We start from the raw sequence: 24,617 nt of genomic DNA on the forward strand, positions 1-24,617 counted from the left end.
TTTTATAACCCTTTGGGCACAGTTCCATATTTTCTAGAATGGTTAGACCAATTCACAACTCTACTAACAGTGCATTAATGTCCCAATTTTCCACATCCCCTCTAGCATTTATCATTTCCCCTTTTTATAATGTAGGTCAATTTGATAGGTAAGAGGTGGTACAGTTATTTTAATTTGCCCTTCTCTAATCAATAGTGATTTAGAGCATTTTTCATATAACTATAGATAACTTTGATATCATTCTGAAAATTGCCTGTTTCCATCCTTTGACTATTAGAGAATGGCTCTATTTTTACAAGTTCAACTCAGTTGCCCACATATTTGAGAAATTAAGCCTTTATTAGAGAAACTTGCTGAAAAAAAAATCCCCCAGTTTTCTGCTTTTCTTCTAATCTTGGGTGCACAAAAACATTTCTAAATCAGAACAATAATAACAATCCTGGTAAAGCCTTGACCATAATACCTTATTAAGTATATGCAAATATAATCAACACCTCCACTCAGACTGATGCATAAATATAAACTATATTTTAAAATTTTAAGTCAATAGATTTAATAAGTTTTAAAGCAGATTAGATCTCAAGACATTTAAATATAGAGTCAAACTTAAATATACACTTTTAACAGACAACAAAATAATATTTATATTCAATAATCAAAAGCTTTACTGCCCACAAAAGAGATTCAAAAAATGAACACTCTGCCTTCAATATCTGAGATTTTAATCAGCAGTAGAGTTTTGGTTGATTTCACCTGCCCTCTGGGTACAATGAGACATGATTTTTACATAATTAAGGACTAAAGTGAAACTAAACTAAGACATTCTAGCTAAACATATGTAGTGATTTATTTTTAAAGGTCCTGAAGAGTTGTTACCCTGAAGCAACACTGAACACTTTGCTCTGTGGCCGACATGGTTCATCAAATACTAATTAGGCAGCATGTTCTGTCAACGCTTTCATGCTCTTCTTCTATTAATTGATCATTCTGCCAAATTAATGACACCACTACATTGGCCTTGAATTCCCTGAACTCCTTTGCCTGTGAGATACAAGAAGGAATTAAAGAAGAGAGAAGGAGGGAAAGCAAGAGAGAGGAAAGGAAAGAGAGGAAATAGTTACAGAGCTTAGATTTGATATAATACAGAAAACACTTTGCTTCATTCCTGCTTATAGTAATGAACCCCTGGACCCAAAATATGTTAATTTTCTTTAAATAAAGTAAACCTTCCAGGTAATTTGATTAAGTTGACTATAACAGAGCAATAAACTCGACTTTTAAAGAAGACAGGAGTCAAACATAATTGGAAAGAGAAAAAAAACAATTGCTTGTAAGGACTGGCAAAATTCAATGAATTTTAAATACTCTTTCTTAAGTAAAAGGCTAAACAAGCTTCTCAAGATGTCTATAAAAATCCTCTGAGATAATTTTTAGTTTACATTATTGCAAATCACTGTTATTATGAAGCAGCCATTAAACATTTGGTGAAGTGCTGTTAATCTGAAGATGGTGCAGTACTAATTCTAATGACTTCTGAATATAGTTAGGGAGATATACACATGGACTGATATATATATATATATATATATATATATATATATATATATATACACATATATATTTTTTAATGAGAATCCTATAACAAAATATGTATGCTATAAAATAGTTAAATACAAAATATATTATAGTAAGGCTCTTTATACTTCAACATTGCATTAAGATTATGGAAGATGAAAAAAATGCAATCACAAAGACACAGTTAATGACAACACACTACTGCCACCTAATGCTTAGTAAAATATTACCTGGATATGCTTATCAACTTGGTCTATGCAACACTAGTGAAACTAAAAAATGTATGATTATTTCTAAGCTATTTAACATAACTGTAGGTACTGAATTCCTTTTTAATTATTTTTTGTAATTAAGGACACATATAATGTGAATAATCTGTGAGAAATGCAGTAGAAAAAGCTCTGGTTCAGCAAGGTTTCAAATTCTACAAATATCTGCTAGTGCTTACTGAGTGCAAGGCACTTTAGGTACTGAAATACAAAACCTAGGTAACAAAGGGTCCTTCCCTCATTATACTTGTAGTCAAATACCTCTAAAGATAGCAGAAAAGCATATGGCCAACATACATGTTATAGCTTAAGTATACAAGAAAAGTACAAAACAGTGTGCTAGGTGAGGACCAAGAAGGAAGGTTGTTACTAAAAGAAAAGATCTGATCCACTGTAATAAATATAAGGAACTTTCTAAAAGGGAAGGCACTGACCCCTGGAAGTAGTAACTGCTAACCTTCCAAGGAATGGTCATGTCAACCCACAGGAGTTCTCTCAGGTGAAAGATTATCCAGTAATGGAAGGAGGCATAGAGTAGTGGTTGTGGTTCTATATTGTAGCATATAAAGTGCCTGAGCTGGCACATAGTAGGTGTTTAATAAATATTTAGTGATTTATTTGATTATTGTATTGATAACAATGAGAGAAGTTGATTGTCTTCTCATGGCATATAACTAGGATTTGTTAAGCAATATGACTATTATCCATTTTTGATAATTCAATTGGGGACAAATGATTTGCCATAAAGTATATAAAAAGCATTGCTGGAGTTTGTTAGGCAAAAATCTATAGAACTTAAGGGGAGGCGATGTCTCATGACTCCTGCTTATTGAAGTCAAGATATTAGAAAATCTGAGATAAAAAGCAAATTTAAAAATGGCATCAAAACATAATTTGGATTCCTGGATGATTGCTTAACATACACAGGAATGACATGCTGCTGATCAGGGATGAAGCACACCTAAACAAAAGTTGGTGAAACATATTTGAGTTTTACAAATAAAAGAAAGGTTTTAAAGTGAGTGTAAGAATACTACTAACATATATCCATTAAGCTAAGTACCATAAATACACAGATAAAGATAGATATATAGATAGCACTTTAAGGTTTACAGAACACTCTATATGTGTTATGTGTATGTGTATTCTCATCTTATTTTCCTAGCAACCCTGTGAGGTGGGTGCTATAATTTCTTTCTTTTATATACAAGGAAACTAAGGCTGAGAAAGGTTAAGTGATTTGTCCAGGGTCACAAACCTAGTATAGTCTAAGGCAGGATTCAAATTCAAGTTTTCACAATTCCAAGTTCATGGGGTATCAAACTCAAATAGAAATAGGGCCACCTGACTGTATTTAAGTAGCCTTATAGCTTACATACTGATTCAGAAAAAAAAATACAATTTTCCATTTTACTGGCTTTTCATTCATTTTGTTAAATATTTCCCCAAATATATTTTAATCTGTTTTAAGCTACATTCCAGAGTGTTGCTAATGAACTATTTGACACTTTTGTCTTCACTGCATACATGCCTAATCAAAATGATCTTCCCAATTTCATTCTTCTAAAAATAAAAGGACTATTTCAAGTGGGACTTTCATCTAGAATCTGATTATCACCATCAAGAAGGAGCTGAGTGATGGCATAAAAACAATGGGAACCTTAGGGTACAGTGACCATTTCATAGAAGAATTCCTGATATAGCATCTGGCATAGAACTGATGCTTAATAAATGTTTGTTCATTGAAAAATCTGAGATCTACCCTGCATTATATTAGATCAGATTGCAGAAGGTTCAGATAAAGTATAGGCAATAACATATGTTCTAAAATTCAACTCAGCAAGTCAGCCCAGGAAGGACATAAAGGTCTAAAGAATGAAATTTTGAAAACACAAAGAAAAACAATTACGATGATAAAATCTGTTTTAAAAAAAATACAAGGAATTCACTAACCAACTTACAAATCACATAAAAAATAATATGTATCACAAGATCACTGGAATTAGACTTAGAAGGAACTTTAGATCATCCAGAATAAGTCCCTTACTTTCTTTTCTTTAAATTCCATTTAAAAATATTATTATGAACTTGAAAATCATCAACAAGAACATGTGTCAGAAAATGGGGAATATACATAAAACTAAAAATTTTCTTCTTTTAATCTATACTGACTTTTAAAGATGTTTAAAAATTGATATATTCTGAATTAAATACCAAATAAATTATCATTTCCATATAAAATGAAGAAGAATAAAAGGTTTTAGATGCAGCCACAAATCTGCTTGCCTCTCCCTCCAACTGTATAACATGGTGTTTTCAAGGCCTTTCTGCTAGTCTATGTTTCCATCTATTCTTTCCTATGCATTTTCCTAAATGCTTAATGATGCTCTTTGCTTTTTAAAATCTCTAAAATTCACTTTGAATTTATATTCTTCCAGTAATGCTATATGACTTTGGACATGGCATACCATAAATAATGTTCAAGGAATCAAATGTGGGGTTCATTCAAAGAGCAATGGAGAGGCACATTGTGTTATATAATAAGTGGCAGAAAACCTATTATTAAAGAATATATTACCAGAAAAGAGGTAAACCACTCTTACTCCTTCCAACAGATCCCAGGTCTGGTAAAACATTAAACTAATGGCTATTATCTAGATAATGGCTTGATTCTTAATTTTCAAAATCAGCTTTCAGAAAAAAAGTCATAAACAAACACTCTTACAATTCAATATTTCATTATAGTTGTGATCTTAATGACACGATTCCTCCTTCCAGTGACACAGATCACAGATGACACAGGCTTTTTCATCCTATAGGATTCTTATCTGTATCCTCCCATAATGCATCACAGTGGATCTACTCCTCATGTGTCTGTCAGTAACTGTTAGGTAACTGTCAATGCAATAGTGAAGCTGTCCATTCTATTATCCTTTATTTTTTCTATGTAAGTATCTTACTATACCTCCTCTTCAGGATCATACAACTCCCTCTTGCTACAGTTTATGCCACCCCATGCATGCAAATTATCCCTGCTAATAAGCTGGATACTATCAATATCCACAATGCTTGTCTCTACTGTCCTCTGGGTCACCAACGATTTTATTTAGATATTGCAGCTTCTCATTGTTTTTAGGCACAGTTAGAACAGTAGTGTTACAAGATAGGATTTTATTTCAGGTCAGGGAGAAGAAGCATGTACCTTAAAGGTTTGTGTGTGTGTGTGTGTGTGTGTGTGTGTAATTTCCCTTTTAGGTTTTCTCTAGATTTAGTGGGAATAGGAAAGTATTTAGTCTGATCTAACTTTGTTGATCCATATCCTTTTTTCAAAAAAAAAAATGCCTGTTATCTAGAATTTGAATTGCAGTTGAATGGACAACCATTTGAGCTAGGAAAGTATTTAGTCTGATCTAACTTTGTTGATCCATATCCTTTTTTCAAAAAAAAAAATGCCTGTTATCTAGAATTTGAATTGCAGTTGGATGGACAACCATTTGAGCTATCTATTGATAAATATATTTTGGGTAAACATTTTGAACTTGGGTCAGAATTAAATAAGAGGAATTTAACTTTTCTCAGCTCAAATGGTTGTCCATTCAACTGCAATTCAAATTCTAGATAACAGGCATTTTTTTTTTTGAAAAAAGGATATGGATCAACAAAGTTAGATCAGACTAAATACTTTCCTATTCCCACTAAATCTAGAGAAAACCTAAAAGGGAAATTATGCAACAGATATAGAACAATTAAGGCTGAATTCAAAGGACAAAAAAAGAAGATACTCAATAAGGTTAAGTTCTTATGAATTAATACTGGGAAATGGTAATCCTTAAAGTGCTCAATCAGCACTTTTAAACAATTTAAAAAATCTTTTTTGAATTCTAAATTTGCTCCCTCCCTTTGACATGTGCCTTGAACCAATACCACAAATTCCTCTCTGCTACAGGGAATTTACTGTTTACCTCCTAACAGGTAAGAACATTGATTCTTTTCATCTTGAATGGGGAAATAGAAGGCAATTTGCCTTCTAACTTGAAGTGACTCCTAGGGTCTAGGTTATTGAACCCCAAGGCTATAAAGATGCTGTCTAGAAAACTTTTTCCCCTTCTCCAAATCTGCAAAAAATAAGAAGCAATGATTCAGCCTAGAGAGAAAATAAAAAGAGAACTAAGGGAAACCCTAAAGCAGGAAGCCAACCATCAGTAAATAATAAATATTTTTAACATGGACAAGAAGGTAAAGGGACTGAAACCAATATGAGGCCAATTCCATCCCGATGAATTACTCAGGACAAGTACCGAGGCTGGTGAAACTTAAATCCCCCACTGTGGCAGAATGCTTAGGTAACTCTGCAGTCAAATGATAGAGGTAATACCCCCCCCCCCAAAAGGCAGAGGAGTCAGAAAAAAATTACAAGACTCTCAACAAATATTCCAAAACAAAGGATGGATAATCAATACAGTATGAAATATAGAATCCTATGAAATATAAAAAGAAAAAATGAATTCCAGACTACTTAAATAAGAGATTAATAAAAATTTATAGCCCTCCATCACATAAGCAACTAGGTCACACAGTAAATAGCTAGCTGATGTAGAAGGTAGAGTGATGGGCCTGTATTCAAGATGACATGAGTTCAAATTCTGCCTTAACTTCTTTAATGTTGAGACCTTGAATAAGCTACTTAACCACTATCTGCTTCATTTTATCAATCTGTAAAATTAGTATAAGATAGCACCTATATTATATGGTTTCTGTGAGGATAAAATGAGATATCTATAAAGTATTTTGCAACCTTAAAGTGCTATTATACCATAATGATAAGAAAAAATTGAAACTCATGGAGAATTTTTCTTTATTCTTAAATTTAAATTTTATTTTTTCTAAATTACATGAACAAAAAAGTTTTAATAATCATTGAGTTCCACGTTCTCTTCCTCCAATCCTCCCCATCACCCCTCCTTGTGAAGGTAAGTAATCTGATAGGCTATACGTGTATGGAAAATTTTTCCAAAGAAACAAAAAAAAATGAACAGATTTGAAAAAACAGAAAACAAACAAAACCTCTTGAAAATATAGCGGAAAAAAAAATCTGGCAGATGAAAAGTGGAAGTTAACAATATTAAAAGAACTTGCGATCTCTACATAAATCAAAGCCAGTAATACAATGCTTAGAGAAAACTCAAGAATCATGTATATATCAGAAGAACATGACAAATTAAAAAAAGATCTGAACACAATACCAGAAATAATATCAGAAAATTGCCCAGAACCTCTGAATACAGAAAACAAAATACCAATTGCTCCAGAAGAGGGAGAGGCCTAAGTTTCTAACTCTAACACAAATAGTAGTTGAATTTAACAATCTATATTACAAACAACAAATGCCAAAAGAGGCTAGGAGAAAGATCTCCAAATATAGGAAAAAAAGAGAAATTTGAATAACAACTATAGCCACTAGAACCTATAGGAGATGAGGAGAGAATCTTTAGAGTTGCTCATCACCACAAACAACAACTGATAAACAAATGCCACCAGTGGGCAAATTCCCATACGAGCTGTGGAGAGAGAGAGCAGAGTATAGAAATGGAGTACATAATTTGAGACCTAGGCTTAAATGACATCATGGGGCATGGCTTCTTTCCACATTAACTCCTTCACAAATGAATATTTATAAGTGTGAGGCAATAGAGATAAGAGGGATGGAGCAAAATCTACAAATGCAAAAACAGAAACTAGTTAGAAGGAACCTCAGAACTGGTACTTTAGAAGATTTAGCTCCATGAGGAACACAGAGCTATATAAGAACAAAATAAATAATGGTAAAAATGAAAAATCAGATAATAAACCTTTAGAATACACACTAATGGAAATGAAAAGAAGAAAGAGATAGAGACAGTATGCACACATTTATTAAGTGCTTATACTATGTGCAAGACACTACGCAAAGGATCATGAATACAAATACAACTATGAAAGATAATCTTTTCCCACAAGCAGCTCACACTCTAATTAGGAAAGGCAACATAAAAAAGAAGCTGAAAAGGAGGTAAGGTTTAAGAGAATGGAGAAAGAAAATCTTATGGAAAGGTACAGTTAAAAAAGAACTAATAAACAAAAAGTTAAAGAGTACAGGAAGAGGGTTTTGAACTAGCTACTGAACTGATACTAATAAGAGAAAAAAGAAAAGGAGGAAAAAGAAGGAAAAGAAAAAATAAGATAAAAGATGGTAAGAAGACAGAAAAGGAGACGAGACAGGAGGAGAAAAGAGGAAAGGGAAAAGAAAAAGAAAAAGGATGGGGGGAAGGAAAAAGAAAAATCTCAAAACTAGGGAACAGGATAAAGAGGAGAGTAAGGAAGGGTTCAGGGGAGAAGGGCTCCAATGGAAGTTACATCAAAATAGGCTAAAACAAAACTAGTCATAGAGACAAAATACTGTCAAGAGGAAGGAGATAAAAAGAAATATTTTTTTCTAAAAACAATACTAGAAACATAAATGGTGAAAAACAAACTAAACTCCAATAACTTCACACCTGAATGGTCTAAACAATTAAAAAAATAGGAAAACAATAGCAGGATGGATAAGAAAATAAAAATCTATAACCCGTGGCTTAAAAGAATAGCTAAAAATCAGACAAACATAGAATAAAAATAAAAGACAAGAAAAAATTTTACTGTGCATCATATAAGTCCAAAAAAGCAGAAGTTGCAATTATGTCCTCAGAAAGAACAAAACTAAAAATTTTAAATATCAAACCATAAACAAAGAAATTACATTATGATTAAAGGAATAATAAGCCAATATTAATATTAAACATGAATTAAATGGCATAACATCAAAATTCATGGTAGAAAAATTAACTGAACTGAAAAAGGCATAAGTAGTAACACCAATAGTAGGGTAGTTTATTGTCAAAGCTGAGAAATGTAACAGTTAAACAAAATGGAAAATATGGAACTAAACTTTTGGAAAACTGAGCTAGAAATGTATGGCATCTTTGCATTTAAAGAATAATTATACTTCTTAGAAGCATATAATACTTTTACAATGGGAACAAAGAAACTGCAAATAAATGTTTTTTTTTAAAAAACAAACATACTAAACACATCCTTTATAAACCATTACATAATAAAGATACCTATAAATACAAGGAGCATAAGAAATAGACAAAGAACCAAATAAAGACTAAATAATGAAAGCTAAAGCAATGAGTAACACAAAACAAATCAGAAAAAATTAAAACTATCTGAATGACAAAAATAATATCATACCAATGTTTGGGGGATGCATTTAAAAGCAAGACCAAAAAACCAAAATGTAAGTTATCTCAATTAAAATATATCTAACTTAAGATACAAGGGAAGTATAGAAATAATGAACATAATCCTGAACCTTAATTTAGGGATGAAGTCATCCAATAATATGTTATTTAGGGAAAGTATACTTGAAACAAAAAAGTTCAGAATTAAAATAAAGCACAGGAGTAGAATTTATTATGCTTTTAATGAATTTTAAAAAGCAAGGGTAACAGGTATGATGCCAGATAAGAGTAGAAATGTGTATGTTTATGTTTGATGTTATCAAAGAGAATGCTTTTTTAAAAAGAACCAATACTAAATGTATACGTACCAAATGACACAGACTATAAGTAAAAGTTAATCATTTTATGGAGAAAAATAGATAATGAAATTATAGTTGGGGATCTCAGAAGACTCATTTAAGACTTAGACAAATCTATCAAAAAGAAAAATAATAACTTGAATATGACAGAACTTAGAAGGACCAGAAAGATGTCTAGTATCTCATTTAACCTTTCAACAGCCCTGGGAGGTCAGGATTTTTATTATCATCTTTATTTTTACAGATGAAGGAACTGAAGGAAACAAAGGTTAAGTAACTTGGAAAGGTAACAAAACTAGCAAGTATCTGAGACCACATTTAAGCTCAGGTCTTCCTGACTGGTATTTATTCACTGCACCACCAGCTGCCCCCATAAAGCAACATACAAAAATGCTAAAGATTCAAATTCTTATCAGACAACCAGGGTCAATGACCAACAGAAAGAAAGAAGTTTTTCATTTAATTTAAAGTCTTATCAATACTAAAGTTAGACGCATAGAAGTGCCAGAAGGAGAAGAGAAAAGGAAGAAAGAATGTAGCTATTTAAAAACCTCAGATATCCAGAATAGTATTACCCATAAGTAACTCGTTACTGATTTATATCAGAAAATAAAGAATAGAATTATATAACCGTAACAAATGTTAACATTTGCTAAGAAAAAAAAATCACAGGAAATTTGGAGCAGAAATAGTGCTTGTCTTAGATTCAAAAGTCCCAGATCAACAACTTACTCTGTGATACTGAGCAGTCTCCAGGTTCCAGTTTCTTCATAGTATGTATCTACTATTATAATGGTAATAATAACTCATATTTAGTTGGTATTTAAGGATTTACAAAGAACTTTTTTCATAACAATATGTGAAGATTGTTAGTCCAATTATTATCTCCTCTATTTTATATAAGGAAGCTGGGGCAGATTGGTTTTGAGGATTGTTCAGTCAGGCAAGAATCTTATACTCCTTCTACCATGCTGCTTCCCTACTATTATCACTATTGATTTGTTTTTGATGTACCATTTTTTTTTTAAATAAATGGCAGATATTTGGAGCAGTGGATAGAGCACTAGGTCTGGAGTCAGAAAGACTCATCTTTCTGAGTGCAAATCTAGCCTTTGACACAACTAGCTTTATGACCCTGGGTAAGTCACTTAACTTTATTTGTCTCAGTTTCTTACCCTGAAAAATAAGCTGGAGAAGGAAATGCAAACCACTACAGTATCTTTGCTAAAAAAAAAAAAGGGGGGGAGGGTCACATGACTGAAGTGCACAACATATTTTCAAAATGATTTTAGTATTTATAACCTGTAACTTTTAAACATTTCAACAATCTTATTTTCTGAGCCTTTTTTTGATCCAAGGGCAATGTACTTACTTTTTTAATTTCATATTTATATTTGGGAAATAAATTGGTTTTTAAAAAATCTTTTATATTGTACCATGTAGGATCTAAAAAGCAGTTAAAAAATTAACTGACTTACATTTCTAAACTTGTAACATCATCTACAAAATGCAAACAAAATTCATTATTTTTATTTAAAACATTCTCACATTTTCATAAAATTTGCCTTTATGCCTAAAACTTTTCCTGTATCATTCCATAATGATTTTGCTTTTTAAAATGGTCCACAGACCCGTACATGAAGATTTAATTGTTGCATAGTCTCTCCTTTTCTGATGTGGTAATTTTCCTTAAGACTATGATATAAAAGTCCTTTCTATATTCCTGTAGGAATTAAAATGACTTTTATTACTATGTCTTCCCAGTTTATAGATAACCGCTAAACATGATAATAAAATCTGAATACCCACCCAAGTATTAAGCAGCAGTTTATACCCTTCCTCCATTAAGAATCAGAACACCCTGTACACTACTTGCTCAAATTACACGGATTTCCTTTAAGATTAGGGAGCATATTGTAACAGCAGCATATAATTTTCCTACACAATAATTCTTTTCCAGTTGAAAGGTATCCTATAATATTATCAGCATCAACAAGAATAGACACCCAATTTTCAAATAGACAAAGCTTTTTGGGGGGAAGATTTATCCTCAGTAAACAGCAATTTTCAAATATGTTAACAGCTGAAAAAAGACTGAAATAACATAACTAAAGAGCCAATATTTTTAAAACTTCCAAAGTAACAAATTATTCAAATTATTATTGGTGGAAAACAACAAAGATAATAGAAGTTAATTGTTATAAAAGAAAAGATAGTCATCCCATTATTAATGGGCAAAATTACAAGTACAATAATGTTAAATATCAGCTGAAAATATCTTAATTTTTTATTCTGTAAATTACAATATATTAAATGTTGCTGGTTAATAGAGAAACATCTTTCAAATTTATTTTCCATATAACAATTCTATCTAAATTATTATTAAAATGCAACTTTATTTAAACTCATAAGCATATTATATATATTTGTATTATCTGTATTGTCTTTATCTGTACACATATCCTCTTTCCCCCCCTACCAAATTATGTGCCCCCAGAAGATAGTGACTATGTCTTATTTATCATTTTTTCCTCAGCATGGGGCACAGAGAATATAGTAGCTTCTTGGTAAGTTTGTGAAAAGAAAATTATTAATAAGAATTCAATGAGAGGGTATAAAACAATTATGAAACTTGGAACATACAAGCAATCTTTACTAATTCACCATGTATTGTAAACTCCGTATTCTTGGTTATTTTGAATATTTCACTAGAAACATTAATTAATAGGTGTTAAATGAGAAGTTTTCTATACTTGACTAAGTGTAAATAAATAATAAATGTGCCTTTTTATGAAAGTTGGATGCTGAATGATACTAGTCACATGTCCTCTGTTTTTAACACTATCCAATTGTGTTGTTCCTTAATGCTGAAAACACAGACTGAGAAAACAAGATCATTCAAATTGCCAAGTATAAATGTAAACACCAAACATTGGTCCACAAAATGATGACCAAAAAATAATTCTAGTATAATCTCTTATTTGAGCATTTATCTGAAAAAAAAAATCCGGTCTATGGCAACTAAAAAATCTAATTAGATCTTAGGTAATGTTCAGCAAAGAACTGGAATGAGGCAATAAACAAGGGCACCCAAGATAAGTGAGGAAATGAGAGCACTGATAAACTGCGTTCTCAGGCCCAGAAAGAATCCTCAAATATGATTCCCAAGCCAGTCAGGAATATCTGAAAGATAATGGGAAAGAAGAGAGGTATCATAATGTTGGAGAAGGGCAAATGTATTTTAAATTTTCAAAAAAGGGAAAAAGAAGAATCTGTAAACTACAGGTCAAAGAGTTTTGACTTTCACTCTGGGGAAAGTTCCAGAGTAGATCATTAAAAAGGCAGCTAGTCCACATGGAGAAAAAAAAGCAGCACCACAAAGGGCCAACATAACCACAAGGGCACACCATGCCATACTAACCTCACAGCCTTTTTTACAGAGGTACTACACTAGATGGGGAAAAGGCTGCTGATATCATTTCCCTAGATTATTCCAAAGCTTCTGATAAAGTAACTCATACTCTTCTTGTGGAGCATGGGAAGAGATTTGGGTTAGATAATAAGAAGCAGAAGGAGGCAGCCTTGGTCAGAAGGCCAGACTCAGTAGTCAGGCATCCCTGCTTGACCCCATGCTATTTAACAGGGTTTTCAGTAATCTGGATCAAGGCAGGGAGGATATGGTCACCCAATCTGAAGATGACACAAACTGGGAGGAACAGATAACACTCGGTAACAGCCAGGGTTCACAAAGATCTCAACAGGCTAGCACCTGGGCTGATCTAACAAGATGAAATTCAATAGGGGTAAAGGGAAAGCATTACACATTGAGTACAAAGTTGATCTCACAACAGGGGAGTTAGGGGGGGTGAGAAGGGGGACAGCAAACAGTCAGCAGCTCTTCTGAAAAACATCCAGGGCTATGAGCAGTCTGCAAACTTCATATGACGTGGGGTACCGACCTGGGACAACATGAAAAAGGACTCCGCTGCAGACCAGGGAGGTGGCAGCCTCCCTACACTCTGCTGGTCTCAGGCTTGCTCTGGACACACCACTTAAAGGAGAATGCTGAGAAGTCAGGGAATGTCTGAGTGGGTGAAGGGTCTTCAGCCCTTCAGCCTATGTGAGAAAAGCCAGGCCGGCTTTTTAGAGGAAGCCTTCCTTTAGCTCTCTGAATTCCAGGGTTTTCCCCTCTTTTCATTGTTGTAATGCATCTGTGTAGTTGTTTGCATATTGTCTCCCCCATTAGACTGTCAGCTCCTTGAGGGAAGAGCTATCTTTGGCCTCTTCTTATATCCCTGGAGCTTAGCACAGTGCTGGCACCTAGTAAGCACTCAATAATGAACTGATATGGACTGAGAAAAGGAAGACTCAGGAAAGACAATATTCATTCTACTGAGTTCAGGCCTATCTTAAGGAGGAGACTAGACTTGTTCTACTTGGCCTCACAGGGTAGAACCAGGAGCAATAAGAAATGAGAAGTCGCAAATCGAGGTCAGGTGGCAGGAAACACTCCGGACAAGACTAAGTATCCACGACTATACTTGTGATGCCTCAAAAGGTGGCAGGTTCCCTGTCACAGGGGGCCATCAGAAAGCATGAGGTCCCTGAGCCCACAGATGCTCTGGCTAAAACATCATGTCTGTTCTATAGAAAGTGGGCCTGAGGCTTTGCCCATTGCTAAGTTCAAATACCCTGGCTACTAGAAGGTTCCAATCTTGAAGAAGGGGGATCCCCAAGTTTGTTGTGGAAGACTTTGAGGACATAGCTGAGAAATGCCTCACTGATGGTACTGGGCCTAAGTGCCACCCACACAGGTTCCTCTCCACCACTGGTAGATCTTCCCTCACAGGGGTAACTTCTGTGACAGCTGCCCTTTTCAAGCCCCCAAAAAACTTTATGCTATTTAAAAAAAAAAAGGTTCTGCTTTCTTTGCTGTCGTGTCATTTCCTATTACTTCTACCAGCTCACATCTCTTCTTGATTTGCTATTTCTAATCTGCTTTGGGCTAAGGAACAAAATAATCAAGCTTATCATAACTGATAAGATCAGGCTCTGAATCATGGCTGAGGATCCATCCCCAAAATAGATTTTATGTACAGCTTTTTATAATATCAATATTGGCTACTCTCGCACCTTTTTTTTTTTGGACGATTTATTGATTTTTAGCTATGTCCTAGATAACTGATGTTGCTTAATAAGTGACCTGTGAATAATTATCTCTCTCTCTTTAACATTTCATCACTGTTATCAATCAACAAGCATTTATTAAGTATCTGCTGTAAGCTACTGAGCTACAAATTGTATATAATAGTAACCATAAGAAAGACTAACCAGTAACAACATTCTGGTCCAGCTAATGATATAAAAGAAGAGCAATGGTTGGCATAAGTTTCCTGAGGCTAGAGATGTATAGAGATGTACAAAGGAATCTCAGTACCGAGACTCCCCTCTATATTTGGCTAACAAATAACTACAAACCAGGCCAGACTTGAAAAAAGACAATTAGAGAAGTCGAAGACTTCTCACTCAGCAATGAATGATGGTAGAGACCCAGGTTTCAGCTCAAGGAGTTTAGCAATATCCTCATTTATTCCATGTGTGGAGATGAACTCACACGGCATGACTGTGCCACTGGAGTGTGAAAGACAACAAGATTTGCAGGCAGAGGACTTGGAATGGGGAGATTAGACAGAATAACTCTTTAAGTCCCTTCCAGGTCTACATTTGTGAAACCTAATCTATAATATTTTCAAGGATTCCTAGATGAGGATCAAAAGTTCTAGTTGAAATGAAAAATTAAAGAATCCTAGAAAGAGCTTTCACCATCATGGAGTCAAAACTCTTTTATTGTATATAGGGAGAAATGGCAGCCCAGGGACAACAATCTCCTACATTGCACCAAAAAGCTAGAAGTCATCGAGGTAAAAGTTATATTTTCTTCTTTAGGTCTCAACTATTTTATCAACCTTAAAAAAGAGTTTTAAATTCAAGTTGTTTTGAATTTTATTGAATGTTATCACATTTAATTTTGAAGTTATTTCAAACATAGCATATTAACAAATTAGTAATTAAAGCCAATAATAAGATTCAATATATTTTCATTTTACAAAGTGATTTGACTTCATTAAAAAAAAATCAGGCACTCGCTATACAAGTCAATACCTTCTAGTTGTTAGAAATACCTTAAAAACCCTACCAGAAGTGTTTATGATATTTACATAAATATAATAGAAAGAAGTATGTGAAAAGGTCATAGAGATCAAGACAAACTGCTATCAGATAATTTGAGGAAGCAAGTCTTTGTGGCTGTGGAAACAGAGAAATTTCCTCATGGAATAAATAATTGATGGTATCTGAGCCTTCATAAAAGAGGCATTTCAATAAAGGGAGTGAACCCTTTCTAGGCCAGAGGGATGGCTGGCCAAACATATAAAAGCAAGAGATGGTATATAGGGTCAAATTTATAAATCAGAACAGTTTGGCTAAAACATAAGAACATAAAGGGTAAAGATAAAATGAGGCTGATAGAGAGTTAGTGTGGTGGAGGCGATAGGTCTTGGAGTCAGTCAAGAAGACCCTGCTCGACCTTGGTTCAAGTCCTACTACATAAACATGATGGATGTGTGACCCTGGATAAATCACTTAACTTCTCATTTCCTCATATACAAGAATATTCATATGTATTAGTAGTTAAGAGTTTCCTAACTGAAACTGAAATCACAAGTATGGGCAAGAAGAAAGGTTGAAAAATAGATTAGAGATATATTGAAGGGTCTTAAACTGGTAGGCTGAAGAGTTTAGGTCTACTATTAGGGACAGAGAGCCAGTGAAGGCTTGTGAACAGATAAGGCACTGTTAGGCTTGCATATTAGAAAAATTATTTGGTAAATTGTGTGAATGACTTACTAGAAAGAGGACAGACTAGAGATAGTTTGATAGATACTCTAAAATAGGACTACTTTATCTAGGATCTGGGAATATGTTTTAAAATTACTTTTGATAACTTTCGAAATAATTGACTTCCTTCATAATCTAATGTATTGGTTTATGAATTTAAAACAATTATTCTGAGTCCAGAGGTTTCTTTTCTTTCATTTTCATTTACGTATTTGTTTATTTTTTTTTTATTTATAAACCTTTACCTTCTATTTTAGTATCAATTCTAAGACAGAAGAGTGGCATGGGTTAGGCAGTGGACTTTTAAGTGACTTGCCCAAGGTCATACAGTTAGGAAGTATCTGAGGCAGATTTAAATCTTAGTCCTTCCATTCCAGGTCTGGCACTCTACTCACTGTGATTCCTAGCTGCCCCTTGGGTTCACAAGTTTCACTCAGCTACCAAAGGGGTCTATGACATAAAATAGGTTCAAAACCTCCTACCTCTATTCTATAGAGTAAAACTCCCCATAAGCAGTAGAAATACAAATACCGAAAAAAGAAATCTCTGCCTTCAAGGAGTAGTTTACAATCTAATGAGAGAACACACATACACCTACATAAAAGGAAGGAAGAAAAAGGGGGGGGGGGGGGGAGGGTGAGAACGTTCAGCAGTGCCAAGGGAAGGAAGCATGGGAGAAAAGTCAGTAAAGCCCCAGAGTAGTACAGCTAGTTGAGCAATGGAGAGATGTTCTGATGTCAAAAGAATTAATAAATCAATATAGCAGGGGCTCCCACTTGTAAATGTGGCAAGATTATCACTGACACCTGACTATCAGATGCTGGGCCTTTCCAAGGCCCTTACTTAGCATAAACTTAAGAAAAGTGTTACCAACTGATGGCAGGTTTTATGGTTCTTCAGCTGATAAAGTATCAGAGAGTATTACTAAGTATCCAAAATTGTACAATCTGAAAACAGGAGATATATGAATACTTACACTTTTGAAAATTCTCCAAAAGTTGATGGGATGAATTTCAGTTCTTTGTAAATCTTAGTGAAAAGGCCATAGTTAGAGGTTGATGCACTTTTCTAGGTATGAAAGAGCTACCTGCTCCAGATCTAATAAAAGAAAGAGGCTGCTGAAATGGAGGTGATGGTCACCTTGGTGAGAAGTGACCTCTCAGTCTAGGAATTTGTGCAAGAACAGGGAGGAAAAGTACACTCTGAGGTATACTTCTAGACAGAGCTCAATGAATGGCCAAGTTCTCCATTTGCTCTTTGGGAGTATGGTTTTAGGTCTGGGTCTCATGATTTCAGAAAGATATTGTTAAGCTGCTAAATTTGCAGAGGTGAGCATTTATAATGGTGAAGGTCAATGTCATAAGCAGAGAAGACACAGATTATAAATAGTTTAGACCAGTGAAGTCAAACTCAAATAGAAATGGGATCATCACCCTAGATCAATCAGTTTAAAAGCTCATTCAAAAACAGCAAATAAGGGCCTTCTGGCATAACTTGTTCTTGAAGTCACAATAATTCTTTGTAGTCATTACTTCTTCATCTAAAAGTTCACTAGTCATCTTTTTAATATGTTCCAGACTTTTCTGAGGAATCAAAGATTGCTGGCCTCTTTGGAAGATTCCATTCTCTTCCCTCTTTTGAATACCAAAAACAAGTGCCCAGTTCTGGCCCCAAGACCTCTCTTTTGTTCTTCACAATCTCTGAAACAATATTCCTAGAGGTGGTGTCACAATTCCAACTGCCAGTTCCTCTAGTTCCTTACTAGGAAGTCTACCTTAAACCAAAGAACTTAATTCATCCTTAAGAGCTAAATAATCTCCTTCTGCCTCCATACCTATTGTGACTACCAACTCCCTATTAGCCATTTTGTTCTGAAGTCTCCAGCCCCAAAATTTTTCTCCTACCTACAGAAAAGAGATGAATAGTCAAAACTATAACAGTTGTCTCCTCTGTGTTGTCAGTCATCATCTCATCAGCGCTAATTCAGACTCTGATCCTCTTTCCCCTCTCCCACAATTTACCTGGTCCCCCCAACCCTACCAAAGAAAATGGAGTCCTCCACTCTCCTACTTTATTTAGGTCATCCTTGGAGTCTTAACACTTTGGACAGTATCTCTATTAGATTAGGATATTTGGGGGATTCATATTTTCTTATATCTTATATTACCTCTCACTGCTTCCATCATTCAAAGAATACATAGAAGTATATTTCTCTCCATCTTAAATATAAGTTGTGATAAATCCTCCACATATCTACTTGCCTCTTCAGATAACTGTTCCTTTTTCTTCCTTATTAGAAGTGTTTTGTTTTGTTTTTCCAGCCTTCAGAACTGCAATCCTAAGAGTTTCCTATTACTCCTGTGAAAGGAAATTCTTGGTTCTCTTTGTCTATTCTGAGTTTACATTTGTGAAAAGGGAATCCTTTATTCTCTTTGCCTAGTTGGAATTAAAACTTTGGTTAACACTAATTTAAGTACCTCACTAGATTGTGAAGACAGGATTAACTCTCCTTTGTCTACCTTTTGATTGAATCAACACAGCTTGAACTAGGTAGAAGAACTTTCAAATGCTTAGTGAATTCACACTCCACTTAGTGCGAGGTGAGAAGCCAACAAGATATTTGGAGAGCTCCATCCTTTTTTCTAACTCAAACAGCCAGAAACTTTGAATTCTTAAGAGTTCATGTCCTCAGAAACTGTGAACCCTTTCAATGAGTATTCACCTTCCCACAAAGTGTGAGCTGGTTCCCACTAACACTGCCCTCTGGGCAGTGCTAGGCTATTTGGAAGCTGTGATTGGCCCCTGTGAAGAGGGGAGGAGATAAGGAGTCACCATAAAAGCAAGCCCTGATCTCAGTCTGAGGAAATGGTCTTGGAGAAGATAGTGTGAAGAGATTGCCTTCTGAAGACAGTCTTTTGACTGGGAAGAGTCTCCAAGGGAGCTTTGCTGGAGAATGCAACTTGGATTGTGGGCTTGGAGCTTGGCTTCAACTTAGATTCTGACTCCTGGACTACTTTGCTGGTGAGTGAAAAGGGATGACTCCTTTCCTAGTTTCCTAAGAGACTAGCTTCCATCTTGGAGGAAGCCTCATAGTTACTCACTACTGGCCCTCCTAACTGAGGACTAGTATAGGTATTTTCTCTAACCTCTCTCACATTTCTCTACTTTATTGTTTCCCCTCTATTTTGGTAACTAACCTTCTAAAATGAGATATAATAATTTTGGTGACCACCAAATTATATTTCGTATAATTTAAGTCCTACCACTAAATTTAACCTTTACACTCCTCAGTTCCTGGGATCCAGCCTCTCCCATTTAAACTCTAAAGAAGAAAAGCTTTCCTGAAAAATAGATCCATCCAAAAGAGGAATGGGATACTGTGGGAAATAATCAGCTCTACCTTACTAGAAGTCTTCACACAATATCTGGTTTACTTGTTGGGAGACATTATTCTTGTTCAGGTAAAAGCTGCTCTAGATGGCAGTTTCTGAGAGCTTCTGCAGCTCTAGAATGATATCTACTCAAACCTTTTTGAAGGGTCCCATTACTGTTCATTCTAATTCTTTACAACCTCAAATTAGTCCCTGTTTCTTCCTGATATGAACAAGAGGCTGAACAATGGCCATACATGCCTAATTAAAGTTGATGGCAAAAGACTAAAACATATACTTCCTTTTAGCTCTGCCTAATCTTTTTATTTCAACAATTTTTTTTTGCAGTGAAATTCTTAGACATTAAAATCACTTTGATGTTACTGATTCGGTAATTCAAAAGACATTCATTAAATATATGCTATCTGGAACAGACAATTAAATGGCAGGAGAACTATAAAAATAAACACAGCACTAAATTTTATTTTAAAGAAACAATTTAAAAGTAATCTTTTGCCATCCTACAATTTATAATACATAATATCAGAATATTAAAAATAGCAATTCTCATTTTTCAAAATTGTTTGCAAAATGTCTTTGATACAGTCAAAAAAGTAGAGGAATGATATATTTCATCATGGTTTTTAAAAATTTTTAAAAGATTCTGTAGAAAAGTAGCTTATCAATATTCTAATGAAAAGTAGTTAAAACTGCTGATAATCTTTTCTCCCCCAATATTAATGAAACCTTAAATGGAATCAAACTATCATTCTAATTATACTATTTATATCATTCTGCCCTTGCTATGTATATATTATTTGGTATTCAAAAATTTTCTGACATGATACAAAATCAAGTTAAAAATACTTACCATTAAAATGAGCTTTTGGTATTTTTGCTTCAGGTCTTTCAAACTTGCTGATGGTTCTGCACCCAGAACACTGTACCAGTCCTTTTGTGCGAAGGGTTCAAATGCCATGGTACATTGCACAAGGCCTTTCCTTAATGTACTGCATTAAAAATATTGAAAATATTTCATTGCACTTTACATTAATCTAATGGAAAAGGCAGGAAGCAATTGGATTTGAAAGTCTGAAAATGTTTACAGAGTCCATATTTATAAAGTTTTATGGCTTTGGGAAGCACTTTACAATGTCATCTCATTTGATCTTCACAAAATCAATCAATAGGCATTTATTAAGAATCTATGTGTTAGGTACTGGGTGGAGATAAAAAATACAATGAATGAAACAATCTCCACTCCCAAGGAATTTACACTGTTAGGGAGAACACATTCATATCTAAAGATATAATATAAACATAATATATACTAAATATATATACATATAAATTAACATAGATACTATAAATATTATTTATGAATACATGCATGGGCCCAGCTAACCACTTCCTCCTTCATAAGTTTCACCCTCTCTAATGTCAAATAAAAGGGATCTCTCTTGCCTAGGGGCTCTCATACCCCAGGGTACACCTCTTAGGCATTTTTATACTCGACAAGAGTATTGGATCTATGAACATCTTTCACATACGTCCCCTTCTCTCCAATCACACAACTGCTACCCTGGTGAATGCTCTCCCCACCTCTATCCTGAACTTTTGAAATATCCTTCTGGATCTCATCCTGCCTCAAGTGTCCCCATCTCCAATCTGTCTATCACTCAGCTGTCAAAGTGATCTTTCTAAAGTTTAGGGCTCACTGTGTCATATTTCTTTACTCAATAAACTCCAGTGGCTCCCTATTACCTCCAAAATTAAACACAAAAATTCTCTGCTAAGCCTTTCCAGTCTTCTTATACCTTAGACCCCTCTGAGTACTTTACAATCTAAAGATAATGTATGCTCTCCCTTTTCAACTTTGCCTCCCAGTTTCCAAAGTTAAATAAATATAAGGCAGTTTGGGAAAGAGAAAGAGCAGTACCTGTTGGGAGAGTGGGACAAAGAGTGGATTCATGGAAAAAGTAGTATTTGGATGGTATCTGGAAGAGAGGGATTCTATGAGGCAAAGGTAAGAAGGGAGTGAGTGCATGAGGGATGGAGTGTCAAGAGTGAGAATAGAGAAAAAACCAGTCAAGTTGGATCACAAAATATGGGGAGGGGAATAATAATAATAAGGCTAAAATGATAGCTTGGGGCCAGCTTGTCAAAAGCAGCAACAAGGTAGGTTTCTATAAATAGCATGATAGGTGTAATGTGAAAAGCATTGGATTTCAGGTTAGAAGCCCTGTGTTCTAATCTCTGCTCTATCTTACCTTTGTGACTCTGGGCAAGTCACTTTAGCTTCTTGGAAATTCAGTTTCCTCGTTTATAAAAGGGTTAGTTTAAACCAGTGATGGCGAACCTATGGCAGGGGTGCCAAAGATGGCATATAGCATCCTCTCTCTGGGCGCATGGTCTACCCATCCCCAAGTTAGCTACTAGAAAAGCAGAGGGACTTGGGTGGAGCTGCTCCCTCCCCTTCTCTACTATGTCTGAAGACATTTTCTTAGATCCCCACCCTTCTGCCTAGCAGGCTAATGGGAGCCCACAGGGGGTAAAGTGGACAGCTCATAAGCAGAAGAGCTGGAGGGGGAAAGAGTATTGGGGCCACTCTCCTCCCCCTCTTCACATGCACTCCTCATCATTGGCCCTTCTGCCAGCAACGCAAAGGGAGCACTTCCTCCCTTTCCTGTTTGGGATAAGGGAAGGAGGGGTGTGACACTCCATCTCTGGGGAGAGAAGGGCACAGCACAGTCTTGAGGGTGGTGTGGGGGCAGGGCCTGGTATTTCATCTCTAAAAGTTTTGTCATCATTGGTTTAAACTGTCACTAAAGTCTAGGCTAAATCCCAAAAGTGTTATTATCCCTATTTTATAGTAGAGAAAACATTTTCCTTTCCATTACACCTGCTTTACCTCAGTTAAATTATAATTGTTATACATATTTGACAATTATGTCTTAATTCAACTCTTGCAAAGAAATATAAGATTAAACGTAAGGTAAAAGAATAGAGCAAGGAAGCACCTGGGTAGTCCAATGGACTGAGAGCCAGGCTAGAGATGGGAAGTCCTGGGTTCAAATCTGGTCTCAGACACTTCCTAGTTGTGTGACCCTGGGCAAGTCACTTAAACTCCATTGCCTAGACCGTACTGCTCTTCTGCCTTGGAACCAATAATATTGGTTCCAAGACAGAAGGTAAAAGTTTTAAAAAATAAATAAGAGAATAAATCAAACTTTTTTACCCAAGACAAAGTGAAGAAAACCAATTCAGATAATAGCTCACACAAATTCACAGATTTAGTTAATAGCTCATGTAAGTTCAAAGATCTAGAGCTAAAGAAGAAGAACAGCTGAAAAAACATTTGTTCTGGTGTCCAAGACCTCAGTTCAAACCTTTTATCTCATGCTTATTATCTGTATGACCCAGGACAAATAATTTTATCTTTCTGGACTTCAGTTTCTCCAAATATAAAATGATGGGGTTGGACTGGATGCATCTGAAGTCTCTCTCAGCTTTAGATGAAATATTCTATGATTTGAAAGCCATCTAGTCCAAATTCCTTAACTAAGAGTTGAGGAAACTAAGATTAAATGACTTGCTCAGTCACACACGAGGTAAAATCACTGTACTCCTCTAACAATTCAGTGTTCTTACATTGATAGAGTGGTTTAAAGTTGAAAGAGATTTATAGCCTTTTATCTCATAACAACACAGTAAGGTAAATAATGATAGTTCCTAAACAAGGAAATTGAGATTAAGTATGGTTAAGGAATTTGCCCACAGTCCCAAAGGCAATACATTATTCAAAACCAAATCTTCCAGATCTCAAGTCCAAGGCCTCAGTCCCTATATATATGGTGTGGGCTGAAATGTCCCCACAAACCCTGCCAAGTAACTCTAAACAATCAAAAGAACATAGAAAACAACAGCTGATTTGAATGGGGTCACCTTTCATATAAGACATCTGAGTTGCTTAGATTCACAATTATGGGAAAACTCCTTCCATCAATCTTTAGATGTAATCTAGGTCTGTGATGGCAGACGGAAGGCATGCATGCCAAATAAGGAACACAGACTCCTCTATGTGGGCACATGCAGGTCCATGGTTTGGCCAGCTGGGAGCCTGGCCCCACCCTCAGATGCAGGGGGTGGAGCTAATTGCTTTATAGAGATCTCATTTGACCCTCACAATAGGTGCTATTATCCCAATCTTACAGAACAGGAAACTGAGTCAGGAAGTTATTAAATGACTTGCCCAGGGTCATACAGCTGGTGCCTAAGACCCATTATCCTATTCACTCCTAAACCTATAGTACTTTAAAAAGACAAAAAACAAAACACCTTACCTTCTGCCTTAAAGAGTTGATGTTGATTTTAAGGCAGAAGAGCATCAAGGGCTAGGCATTTGGGATTAAGTAACTTGCCCAAGGTCACAGGGCCAGGAAGTATCTCCAGACAAATTTGAATCCAGGACTTCCCATCTCCAAGTGTTGTGCTATCCACTGTGCTAACAGCCCCTAAACCTATAATACTCATGATAGTTCCCTCATTTGGAAAATGGCAATTTGAACTTCAGGAAAACTAGGGGCCCTTTTCTAACACTAAATCTATGAAACCCTGACAACTAAATGCTTGTTTACTATAATGTCAGTGTGGGAAAATGATTTCTAAAGGAGCTCTTCTTATTTATTAAGACTGTCTCCAAAACATGAAGGAAAATAAAATTGGTGAATCCTCTCTCGATTTTAAAAAGTATTATTATATTATACATTATAATAAATTGTATCATACTTCATTATATTATTTGTTATGTTATTATGTAATATATTGTATCACATTGTTTTTTAATATACATTGTTTTTATGACCAGATTAAGACTAAAAGCTG

At 35.1% G+C, this 24,617-nt stretch overlaps 1 protein-coding gene across 4 annotated transcripts in view; it reads right to left on the reverse strand.

The window, feature by feature from the left end:
• Positions 1–24,617, reverse strand: part of DNAJC24 (DnaJ heat shock protein family (Hsp40) member C24) — a 76,192-nt gene that overhangs the window by 50,647 nt on the left and 928 nt on the right. The window contains exons 2-3 of one of the 4 annotated variants that reach the window (XM_007497220.2): positions 21,673–21,730; positions 20,605–20,743 (exon numbers count right to left, since the gene is read on the reverse strand). In XM_007497220.2, the coding sequence (XP_007497282.1) occupies positions 20,605–20,712 (108 nt within the window). In that variant the 5' untranslated portion in view covers positions 20,713–20,743; positions 21,673–21,730. Of the gene's footprint in view, positions 1–11,096; positions 11,189–20,604; positions 20,744–21,672; positions 21,747–24,617 lie in introns of those variants that run through there. The other 3 variants (XM_007497221.3, XM_056801983.1, XM_001380328.4) reach the window with 3 other exon arrangements.

This window comes from Monodelphis domestica, chromosome 6, assembly GCF_027887165.1.
Source record: "Monodelphis domestica isolate mMonDom1 chromosome 6, mMonDom1.pri, whole genome shotgun sequence".
Lineage (NCBI taxonomy): Eukaryota > Metazoa > Chordata > Mammalia > Didelphimorphia > Didelphidae > Monodelphis > Monodelphis domestica.